The following is a 12136-nucleotide window of genomic DNA, read 5'->3' as shown; positions in this document are numbered from 1 at the left end:
ACTAGCTGATAGTTAGAAAGAAAAAGGCTAGGGTTGAATGTTGTTATGTGAACTAGAAGCTGGGAGGCTGCAGGCTGGGCGGCTGGGAGACAGGCTAGGAAGCTGGGAGATGCCTGATTTTTGTTGAAAGCTAAGGCTGTGGCTATGAGGTAAGCAAGACCCTTTTAGGGTGTTAATACTATGAACCCCTCCATCATAGGGTCAGATTGTATAGATGTGTAAGTAAACCATTTATCATAAAGACTCCAGTCTCCGCTGTGCCTCATTCCAAAGGAAACATGAACCCTAGGTAAGTGCCTGGAAACCTTGAAATCTCACACTGCTCAGAGATTTGGGTGGCATGCAATAATATGTCCACCCCAAAAAATCTATTTTGGCTGCTGCCTCACTATATCAGATTTAGGAAAGGCAGCAGCAAGAAGAGATTAGGTCTTCTTTGTTTTCCAGCATTCTTACCAAGGATCTCTGTTGCTTGGTGATAAATTTGGGCAGGGTAATGAAATTAACCACTCCTAAGGTGGTCCCCATGCTCACATGCAACACCAAACCACAGGTAAGGTCAATAAGCCAACAAACTTTGGCTTATTTTCACTAACAAACCATAGTTAAAGCACTGAGCTGTGTTCAGATGTAATGGTAAGCCATGGTTTAATGTGATCTATGAACCAGGTCTAAGTGTTACATCACAGGTGTGTAACATTAGCCTGATGGATATTTCGTCCTTGAAGAAGCTGTGGGAGACCAACAAGTGCTTAACCTTTCACTTGCCAGTAACTTTCAACCTGAAATTTACTACCTAGGTTCCAGCCCCATGTTTGTGAAATAAACACTGGGCTGAAACCAACAACCGGGAAACATCTTGGGATTAGCAAACCTCTGTAGAAAAGCAGTTAGTGGGGAAATAGATGAGCAAGCAGTCCTTGTCCACAACTTTTTCCAGATACAAATAACCTCTGAGGGTTTCTATAGCTGTTTAAAGACCAAAACAACAGAATGGAAAGTCACTCACTTCCACTAAACTGTAGTCGATAAAAATGTCATCTGCTTTTTTCTTTTTAAAGGTACATATATTACAATCTGTACCTGGGTCCTCCCAAAATTAACATTCAAGACTTTAAACAGCGTTTTAACGCTCCAGTTTCTTGGCTAGCTAATATTTCTTTAAATATACTTTTAGCATGATGATAATATAGTTTGATGGTGATACCTGACAAGCTGGTGCAAATGTCTTCTAGTTGCATCGTGAGTGAAAACACCCTGGAGTTAAAGAAAGGGTAAACAACATTTCCAGAGCATTTATGTCAGGCAAAAGGGGAAGGAGGACTACATTAATGGCAAAAAGATGCATACTTTATAAAATGTCTTTAAAGATACAGACACTAGTGCTGCTGCAAGGTATTTCTGAATCAGCATGGCCATACAACTAAATAGCAGCTTGTAAAAATAAATAAAACTTGCAAGTCACTGAATGGTATGGACCAATTAAATTTCCAAACTATCCCTCACTGCCAATGAAGGATCAGTGTTGACATTGCCTGTCATTTGCTGTTTATGTAATAAGTTTCCACTCATTCCTTAGTAATATTATGCTGTATTAATATCTGGAATGTTACAGCCATTTTGAAACATGGATAATATTTCTGGCTTATGCAGAACTTAAGTCACTAGCAAGTAAACCTGAATGAGCCCATGTTTATGCGGCATATTTAAGGGATTTCTCTACTGCTCCTTCCGCAGAAAGTTTCCAGAACAGTTCCCGGAAGACAACACCAACGAAAACACAGGATAATGTGAGAATGAAATGGGGAGGAGAACCATTTACATCACCTCAAGCTCATTGTGGTGCAGCAAGGCCAATATTTCAGTTTTGCTCTTTATGATGACTAAAATCAAAACAAAGAAGTTAAGGACAGTATTTGCTTTTGAATACAATTACTTGGGTGTTTCTACTAGTGTGGTGATATCAAGGCTTAGATCATGCTTTGAGAGAAATCTGCATGACAGTGTTAGACTGAGTCACTATTGCATTCATGGGTTAGAAGTTTTATCTAAGACCAACCTAGGTTTCCTGCTTGGCAGGGGGTTGGACTCGATGGCCCTTGTGGTCTCTTTCAACTCTATGATTCTAGGTTAAAATCCCACATGGCAATTGGTTATGGACTTGGTGCTGCTAATGCATGTGGTTTTGTGCAGTGTCACAGATGATAGACCTCAACCAAATGCCATCCCATATTTTCCTATTTAACCTGACTTTACTGTTCACCCGGAAAAGGCAGTAAGTGAAATAAACCTCCTGAAACAATAAATCCGAATTAAATTGGAAAGCACGGGATGGCACTTTGATGAAGACACTATTCTGTGGCACTGCAAGAAACATGCATGTTCGATGAGTACACAGTCCATAGAAAACTGCTATGTGAAAGCACCCCCAGCTGCAACCACAAGGATTTGTGGTTCTGTATGAGAAAAGATTTTGGTCAAGAGTGTAGAAGTTGACACAATGAAGACATTGACTTCAAGCAAATAACATCCTCTACAGTTCTTCCCCATAGGATGATAGTGCTAATGGATAGGAGATGACTGATGAAATATCAGAAGCTGACTAGCAAGTAGACATACTCACCTAAGTGCAATATGCTCAGTGATGTGAAGGAAGAATGTGAGTGCTCTGTGCAGTAATGTATTTCATTCTCCTCTACCAGCATGATTCCTGTTTGGCTTGTGCTCATCCCCCTCCTAGGAGAAGAGCAATCTCCACAAGGGAAGTCTGTTTCTCTTAGAGAAATGACTTCCTATTCTTCAGCTTCTAGTTTCTAGTCTAGAAGTGCTCGAAGACAGGCAGATATTTAAAATGCCTCTCTTTCCAAGGAGTTACATCTCTCTCTCTCTCTCTCTCTCTCTCTCTCTCTCTCTCTTGTGGTTAAATATCAGTGCTAGGGCTTTTTCGGTTGTAGCATCCCACTTTTGGAATTCTCTTACCAGAGAGACTTAACTTTGGCCTATGTTACATTTTCAATGCCAGGTGAAAACATTTGTACTCTCCCAGGCCTTATTTATTTATTACATTTATATACAGTGCTACCTTTTCTTCCAATGTGGGACCCCAAAACAGTTAACAAACATAGTTTAATATGTAAGAATAAAACAAGTTACATAAATAACCTAAATAAAACAAGGAATGATGGAACAGAGCCACATCATAAAATGAGGAGCCAACACTTTTCAGTTAAGCTTGTCAAAGGCACATTGGAACAAGACCATCTTAGATGTCAAAATGTCAGATCTGCCTTGCACTGGAGGGGCTCATTTCACAATGAGCATTCAAAACACATAGTGAGTTTGTTAGAAAACAAAGTTAGAACAAGCTCACCCACAAACTGCTTCACAATCACTAAATTAGTCTAGTGATTCATCTTTGCTGTTAACTGAGACAGCACAGTTGCTCTGATACCTCAACTATAAGCATGTCAGTCTAATTAGAAGGTTGTACCCATTTAAAATGAATGCAATATTTTAAGAGGACAGCAGAGTTGTATGCCTGAAAAGCTACTCATACACACACATGCGCGCGTGTGTGTGTGTGTGATGTGGTTTAATTAGTTTGAAATGAGGTAAAGATACCAAAAAAATGCAATTTGCATTCAGGCAGTCCACATGACTAAACTGATAAATGCTGCTTACCAAAATTGTGCTTTGGTCTAAGCAACACAGAAAGAAAGGTGGAACTAATTTCAGGTACAATATATACTTCCAAGGATACCTGTTGCCTATTATGACTGAGGAAGACTTCCTGGTGTTGAAAAATAAAGAAGGTTGCCTTATACCAAATCAGACCATCAGTCAATCTAGCCCAGTACTCTACACTGAATGGCAGCAGGCTGGGGACACTCCCAGCTCTACCTGGAGAGGTCAGGAATCAAGGACCATTTCTCCCACTGGACTACGGACTCATCTTTGTGTTCGGAAACTCACCACTGTCAGGCATGCTTATCAGAGTAATTGACACCTACAACTCTGCATAGCAATCATGGAAGCACCGGCAGCAGCAGTACCAAACTGCTGAGATGAGAGATATCTGAATTACAGGCAATCTCCGATTTGTACTGGGGTTGCATTCTGGGTCAACACATGTGACTGTGGAGTATGTAGACCCCTGCCCCATCCCACCCACTTTTCCTGCCACTTCTGGGTTTGTGGCGATGCGCCTGCGCATTATTTGAACACGCACAAAATGGTCATTGCCTGTACTTCCTACTTTGTCACTATATTCACCATTATCTAGAAATTTTCAAGAAAATGAGAATAAGAACTTCAAGTGTATTGAAGATCATAAAATGGACATAAATAGCACCTGGTTAGTCTCTCTCTTAAGGGACGCAGGTGGAGCTGTGGGTTAAACCACAGAGCCTAGGACTTGCCGATCAGAAGGTCGGCGGTTCGAATCCCTGCAACAGGGTGAGCTCCCGTTGCTCGGTCCCTGCTCCTGCCAACCTAGCAGTTCGAAAGCATGTCAAAGTGCAAGTAGATAAATAGGTACCGCTCTGGTGGGAAGATAAACAGCGTTTCCATGCGCTGCTCTGGTTCGTCAGAAGCGGCTTAGTCATGGCCGGCTCCCTCGGCCAATAAAGTGAGATGAGCGCCGCAACCCCAGAGTGGTCACGACTTGACCTAATGGTCAGGGGTCCATTTACCTTTACCCTCCCTCTTGATCAGGTAAGGTAGTCCAAGAGAAAAGGGGTTTGGGGAAACAGCCATGTGATTCAAGAGAAAGACACAGCAGGAGCAGAAAAAGGTCTGGTTATTTCAGTGTCCCTCAAAAACAAGCAATCTCATTGTCCTTCAGTGGCTGAGGGAAGGGGAGAAGGAGATTTACACAGTCTCCTGGCTTGATAAAGACATACAAGAACAATTCACATGCCATGCTAATTCAAACAATGACTTAGCACAAACATGTACGTTCTGAGAGAGATCATGGTCACTTCACTTCTCCACAGGTCTTGCTGTTGCTGCTGTGAGCTATGCCATGGTTTGGCAGTATTATGTCTGAACTTAGGCTCAGGGTTTGTCTCATTCAGATAAAGTGCTACAGTGGTACCTCGGGTTAAGGACTTAATTCGTTCCGGAGGTCCGTTCTTAACCTGAAGCACTTTAGTTAATGGGGCCTCCTGCTGCCGGAGCATGATTTCTGTTCTCATCCTGAAGCAAAGTTCTTAACCTGAAGCACTATTTCTAGCACTGGCAAAGTTCTTAACCTGAAGCACTATTTAGCGGAGTTTGTAACCTGAAGTGTATGTAACCTGAGGAACCACTGTAGTGGAAAACCAAAGAACGAACTTTCACTGCATGTCATAGTTTTACTGGATCAAGATAAACAAGTCTAGGTTTGGACTTAAATAATAAGTCAAACCACAACTTTGCTTGAAGCAGTGTGGCGGTAGCAGGACAAGCAGAGGAGCAAACAGTCCACGACCTTGTCTCCAGGAATCTACACATTTGCTTGTTCATGCTAAGCCATGGTTAAGCTTGGTATTACATGAACCATGTTGCAGTAGGAGGGGCTTGGAAAGAACCCAAGAATCAAAGAACTAGTTGGATTTCCATTTTAAGCCACTCTTACCTATGACTAAAGGGACGTGGGTGGCGCTGTGGGTAAAACCTCAGCGCCTAGGACTTGCCGATCGCATGGTCGGCGGTTCGAATCCCCGCGGCGGGGTGCGCTCCCGTCGTTCGGTCCCAGCGCCTGCCAACCTAGCAGTTCGAAAGCACTTCCGGGTGCAAGTAGATAAATAGGGACCGCTTACCAGCAGGAAGGTAAACGGCGTTCCGTGTGCTGCGCTGGCTCGCCAGATGCAGCTTGTCACGCTGGCCACATGACCCGGAAAGTGTCTCCGGACAGCGCTGGCTCCCGGCCTATAGAGTGAGATGAGCGCATAACCCTAGAGTCTGGCAAGACTGGCCCGTACGGGCAGGGGTACCTTTACCTTTACCTTACCTATGACTAAACTGATAAGTAATAAAAACAACACAATTTATGAATCACATTTTACATGTGTTTCAAGGCAATTTACAAACATAACTGTCAGAGCTGCCCCTAGGTCCCAGCTCACAGAGGACCAACGCGAGGCTGTCGTTATGTACAAAAGTCTTTATTGAGGTTCAGTTTCCATTTCAAAGCCGCAGCGCGCAGCTCTACGTCTTAAACCCTAGACCGGCGAAGTCCCGTCTGAATCTCCTCCCCTCTGACACCAGTTTAAGATCCTAGCCCTGCTCCACCTTTTCCGCTGCTCTCTTCTCCTCTGGGTCCTCCTGCCCGCTGGGGCATTCCCCTTTCTGGACTCCTCTGACGCTGAGTCGCTTAGCTCCTCCCCCTGCCTCCGACGGGCTTTAGGACCCGGTTCCCAATCCTCATTCTCTGCTGTCCCACGCTCCTGTACATTTGAACTTGCCTCTCGCGCCAACCCAGTGACCTTCCTCCTGACCGTTACACTACTTCTGTCACTGCTTCCCTCTTCCGGGATACTGGCCGGATCTGACCTCCCATCCGTTGTCTGACTCTCCGATGGAGCCGTGGTTAGCCCTGACTCCTCTCCTCTCCCTGCTGGGGGAGATGCTACTCCCGATACCTGTGACTCTTCCCCCCCACTTTGCTCCGGTGGGGAAGCTGGTCCTGATTTCCAACTGCTGCTCTGGGAGTCCCCGCTGGCCCCTTGCTTCTGGGGTGTCCCCCTTGGGACCCCCCTTGCCCTGGCCACCGGCGCCCCCTTCTGTGAATCTTCCGATTCGCTGGAGAGGCTCATGGAATCTCTCGGGCCACTGTCATCTTCTCCTACGCTGCCCTCAGATTCTTCCCCTTCGCTCTCCATCTCCCCTCTTCCCTGTGCTTCTGCTCCTGAACCCCTGACACAATATACTACACAATCCTGAAGGTTTTCCTTTATAATGCAGCCTAACTCCAAAAACTTTTCATACAAGTGATGCCCCAGAAGTTGAAGCTTTGTTTTAAAAAACACTTCTCTGTTTAAGATGAAGCAACTACCTCTTGCACTGCATCACACATAAAGATCGGTTCTTATAAAATAACTTTGTACACAACTGCAAAATGCATGTACAGTATATCCACACATTATGAGGGGGAACTGTACAAACTTAGCTTAATATATACACAAGCAGTGAGCAAGAAAGGAGAAAGTTATCCCGTATATCTCCTTTAAAGGGAAAAGGCATGATCTCATGTGCACATAGATCTTTGATAATCACATAGTATTTTGTAGTCAGGTAGTTTGCTCTAGTAGCCTGCCCATGAGATTTCATTCATACACCTATCAGTTCTAAGCCACCATTTTGGGAATCACTAAAATATATACGTGTGTGTGTGTGTGTGTGTGTGTGTGGATTCAAAAAGTCTTAAAGAATATTGATCTGTCTTCTTGGTCTATCTTCCATATCCTTTGCAGGCATATTCTGAGTTCGCTTCAAGCATTCTTTTCACTAAAATGAAATGTTGAGCATCTTCGCTCAATAAGAGTGAGAATGCCAATTCAGAAAGGGCACAAATGCCTGTAACTTTTAAAGTGAGATAGCTTAAGGGCCCAAAGCACTAAACCTTACTACGATCCTGGAATACGTAACACATCCCTAGTTACCTAGAACACGTACGGTAATTCCAGCATGCCCATGAATAAAGGATTTAACCACCTTTCCCTGGAACGTGTAGAAATAAGAGTGAGAATTTATGGACTTGTGAATTTGTGAAATATTTCAGAGACCACAGAAGCAGGCCGCTAAACAATCAAGTCGGGATCTCATCATTTAGAAATCTGAAGATCCCCAGTGCACCGCCCAACAAAAAAATCTGAATGGGTGTCCCTTGCCGCTGTGGTTCTGGGTTGCTATAACAAAAGTACCCTGAAGCCGCCGCTTGCTAGAGAAAGGACAAAGGGATTCTCCACCCCTCGGGAGTATTGGGTAGATTTCCCTTCCCTTCCCTAGAAAGGAACCAAAACAAGGCTCTCCTCCAAGGGAAGGTTAAGGTCTGCAACTCCCAGATTTGTGCGGAGCCTCCCAGGTGCAAGAAACCACGCCAAGAGCCCCGTAGGGAAGCAGTTTCTCTCGGGCCCCTTGGGCTGCGCCAGCACCGGGAACCATGGCTCTCCTCTGGGAGACCCCGCAAGGCAAGGCCTTCGATCTTGGGGGTCGCCGATCTGAGAGGCAGCGTGCGATCCTAACCCTCCCAAGCGCAAAACAGGGAGCCTTCGCGGCCCAACTGCGTGCAAGCATTTGAACCGGAATAAATAAACCCAGCCCCGCGTCCCACTCCTCCTCACCAGCCGGTCTCGTCTTCCCCGCAGCCGGCCAGCCGCTCCAGCTCGTCGGGCTTCAGCGGCTCCACTTCGTCCAGGAGGCTGGCGTTCTCCCCGGCTCCCCCCGACACCTCCGAGCCGCTTCCTCCGGCTGCTTCCTCGCTCGGCGGAGGCCGCCTAGGCCCGGCCTTGTTGGGGCCGAGGCAGCGGCTCTCGAGCCCCAGCAGCAGAGGGCTGCTTCTGGCGGCGGCGGCGGCGGGCGACGGCGGCGAAGGCGACTGCGGGGCGCCGGCAGCGGCGGCGGTCAGAGGCGGCGTGCAGGCTCCCGACCCTCCGCCGCCGCCGCCGCCGTGGTTGTTGCCCAGCAGCCGTTTGGGGCTGCCTCCCGGAGCCCCGGCGGCGCTGCGAATGCGGAGCTGCTCGTTCTGCTTCTCCAGCTTCTTCACCAGCTCCTGCAGCTTCCGCACTTCGGCGTCGGCGTTCACGTTGGAGTTAATGTCCTCCATGGCGCCCCGCGGCTCCACCCAACCCCCGCGACCCTCTCGCCTCACAAGGCAGCGCGGCTCCTTGCTGCCGCCGCCGCCGCCGCCGCCGCCGCCTTCTCGTCCCTCCCTCTGTCAAGCGAAGCTCTCTCTCCCCCCCCCCTCCTTCTTTCCCCTCACGCTGAGGCGGCCGGCTGTCTCCTGAGCTGGCCTAAGCAAGGCGGGCCCCCTCTACATGGCCGGGCGGGGAAGCGCAGCCTCGCCTCTCTCGGCTCCTGCTCAGCAGGCTGGGCTGGGCCGGGCCGAGTCAGCTGCGCCGGTGGCGGCCCACAGCGGAGGGAGGCGTACACGCATATCCGGCCGCGGCCTCCCTGAGGACGGCGGCCGTCGCCATGTCCGCCCTTCCCTCTCCGTTCTCTCCGTGTGTTGGCGGGGGGGGGGGGGGAGAGATGATCTTTCCCTTCCACAGCCCCGAGCTTCGGGCCGGCTTGCGGCCTGGCTGGGCTTGAGGCGCGAAGACCGGGCCGAGCCGTGAGGGGCTGAGCCGTGAGGGAGGCGCGCAGGGCGGCGCTTGGACAATAGTGGCGGGCGATGATTTCATACTCGTACAAAGTCCTCGAGTCACACCGCGAGCTGCTGATGCCGCTTAAGGAGCCGTTAATGGCAGCCGTAGCCTTCCCCCTACCGGCTGGGAAAGCGCCCCCGGACTTTAAATGTCATGAAGGTGCCTTCCCGCGCCTACCCACATTTACTTAGAAATAACTCCTAGGCGTTCTCGGCACCTGGTCCTATTTTTGGCGATAAGGTTGTCTCAGAGCATGTGCCGAGTTTCTTCCCTCTTAGCACAAGGCCAGCCCATTCCAGCTCTAGTCGGGCGGATTTTCGTAATATGGCACACACACACGGGACAAAATGGGGCGCCCTCCCCAACTTGGAGTAGGTACCAGTATAAATATTGGGGTGGGTTTTTTATAAAAAATGTTTGTTTCACCCTCTTGGCTTGGCACCCTGGGTAGGGGAACCGCTTGCACCACCCATAACCCGACACTGCTCTATAAAATGCGGAATTACAGGTTTAGAGCTCGTAGGGTGTTGTAGTAGTAGTAGTAGTAGTAATAATAATAATAATTTATTATTTATACCCTGCCCATCTGGCTGGGTTTCCCCAGCCACTGGGTGGCTTCCAGCAAAATATTAAAATACAATAATTCATCGAATATTAAATGCTTCCCTAAACAGGGCTGCCTTCAGATGTCTTCTAAAAGTCAGATAGTTGTTTATTTCCTTGACGTCTTATGGGAGGGCATTCCACAGGGCAGGCGTGTAGGAAATGGGCTTTTCCTTGTTTTTTACTTCTCTTTTTACAGACTAACCCCTGAGGAAGCCCCACCAATTAAGGCTGCATTCAGTCCTACAAGCACATTAGAAGCAAGCCCTCTTGACAATACTGTACAGGGTTTTGTTCTTTTTGAGCACTGATAAAGGATGGAACTCTTAATATGAAGATAATCCAGCCTTCTGTTTTCAACAGTACGCCTTTCTCCTAATACAGTCAAACCTCGGTTCTGGAACGGCTCCATTTTCGAACGTTTTCCCCCAATGTCGAAAACCAGAAGTAATTGCTCCAGTTTTTGAATGATGTTCAGAAGCTGAACATGCTACACAGCTTCCGTTTTGAGATTCCGCTTTCAGTTTTTGGTTGTCGAATATTTCGGAAGTTGAACAGTCTTCTGGAACGGATTACGTTCAACAACTGAGGTTTAACTGTAGTGAAATTGTGTGATTGATGATGCAATCCTGCACATGTCTACTCAGAAGTGAGCACCCTCGAAGGTAATGGGTCCTTTTCCATAGGTAAATGGATACAGGATAGCAGCCTCAATGCCTTATCAATTCAGTTGCAAAACAGGATTATCCCAAACCAAGGTAGTGATTTCTGTATCATTAGGGAACTCTTAGGCACACAAGTATTCAAGTAAATTAAAAGAAATAAGCCAAAAGACTGTGAACTTCCTGAATTTATGATACACTGCTGACAGTTGAGCCTGGAGAGATAAAACTTTCTTGAGTAACTCAGACCATTGTTTGGAGATAGAATTACCAGTATCACATCAAATGCTAAATAATGGAATTCTGTGTTTGCTGCTACCTTTTGTTGGAGTAAGGTAGACATCCCTCTGCCAAATCACAGTCATGCAAAAATTCTGGATTTCTCCATTATTTTCCACAGGGAAGTTTCACAAAGTAAGTAAGGCTGATAGACTCCAATCAACTTAAGTTTATGGATGAGAGCAATTGAGACTTGAACTGTTAAGACTATGAGTGTCAGTTGAAGTGGGAAGTAAGGAAGAAGAATTGGTCTTCTGAAGTACCTTACAAGTTCTAGTAAGTATTTCAGGAGGGGGAATGGGGGAGGAATAATTTCCCTGAGTTAAAAAATTAGAATAATGGTTCAGTAGGGAGAATAAAGAAACGAGCTATTTCCTACTCCAGGAACATTGGGGAGAAATGGATGTCCTTTCTTCCTCTCTCTCCCCTTCTGAAACCTGCTCCCTAGAGTCCTGAACAGTGCTGTAAGGTTCCTATTCTGGCTGGCTGGGGTCTACAAGAAGAATGTTCCTCTTCTGCAAATGTTCTAGATCAGGCTGATACAGGGCATAAATTGATGGGTTTGTATTTGGGAAATCCTACTTTGTTTAGGACTGGATGTCCAAGGCAGATATGCATCTCTCTCCATACTCTTTAACATGACATATAGTCTACTGCATTGAGCTCTTGTGTGAATAAATGTGAAAAATATTATAAATGCTGTGAATGATCATTGGCGGTAATTGTATTCAATGATATACGTACAGTCTACTTTTCTGTGATGTATGTCCTCCTAGAAGGAAGGGAATGGATGAAATGTTATAAAGAGTTCCTCAGTTGTATACACCCCTGGCAAAGTATAGTGTGGAGACTGCACATGATACAAATAATTAGTGAATGAAAGACATGTTAAGTTAGAACTGTCCATCTTTATCCAGCTAAATTGAATTACTTCTCTTGGATCATGTTTCCATATTTCAAAATAGCCAAGAAGAACAGTACAATGTGCACACCAGCTGTATCATTTGGTTGACTGTGCACATTATCTATCTGACTTGAATAGAAAGAAATTGATTTTTCTAACTTTGGTCATGTTCCTAACCCCCGTATAATTTCCAAAATTGTCAATATAATGTGGCTATAATTGACCACAATTTATTGTTTCATCATTTTAACCTCCCTTCAGACAGATTGCAATGGGGTGTGTATAGCTAGCTTTTTAAATAAAGAAAACAAAACAAAAAAAACAGCCACATATTAGCATAG

At 46.3% G+C, this 12136-nt stretch overlaps 2 protein-coding genes across 5 annotated transcripts in view; one reads left to right on the top strand and one right to left on the bottom strand.

Moving 5' to 3' along the window:
• The window catches only part of SLAIN2 (SLAIN motif family member 2), a 36662-nt gene extending 27747 nt beyond the window's left edge, over positions 1–8915 (bottom strand). For 2 of the 4 annotated variants that reach the window (XM_079989734.1, XM_079989736.1), the window contains exon 1: positions 8325–8915. In XM_079989734.1, coding sequence (XP_079845860.1) covers positions 8325–8806 — 482 coding nt within the window. In that variant the 5' untranslated portion in view covers positions 8807–8915. The remainder of the gene's footprint in view (positions 1–8324) is intronic. The other 2 variants (XM_079989735.1, XM_079989737.1) reach the window with 2 other exon arrangements.
• A 138-nt stretch (positions 8916–9053) lies between these two features.
• Positions 9054–12136, top strand: part of TEC (tec protein tyrosine kinase) — an 80534-nt gene continuing 77451 nt past the window's right edge. The window contains exons 1-2 of the mRNA XM_079989717.1: positions 9054–9718; positions 11013–11167. The gene's annotated coding sequence lies outside the window, so the exon portion shown is untranslated. The remainder of the gene's footprint in view (positions 9719–11012; positions 11168–12136) is intronic.

This window comes from Podarcis cretensis (genome assembly GCF_951804945.1).
Source record: "Podarcis cretensis genome assembly, chromosome: 9".
Taxonomy (NCBI): Eukaryota; Metazoa; Chordata; class Lepidosauria; order Squamata; family Lacertidae; genus Podarcis; species Podarcis cretensis.
The sequence above is the reverse complement of the archived record's forward strand: the minus strand, read 5'-3'. Positions and strand labels throughout refer to the sequence as shown.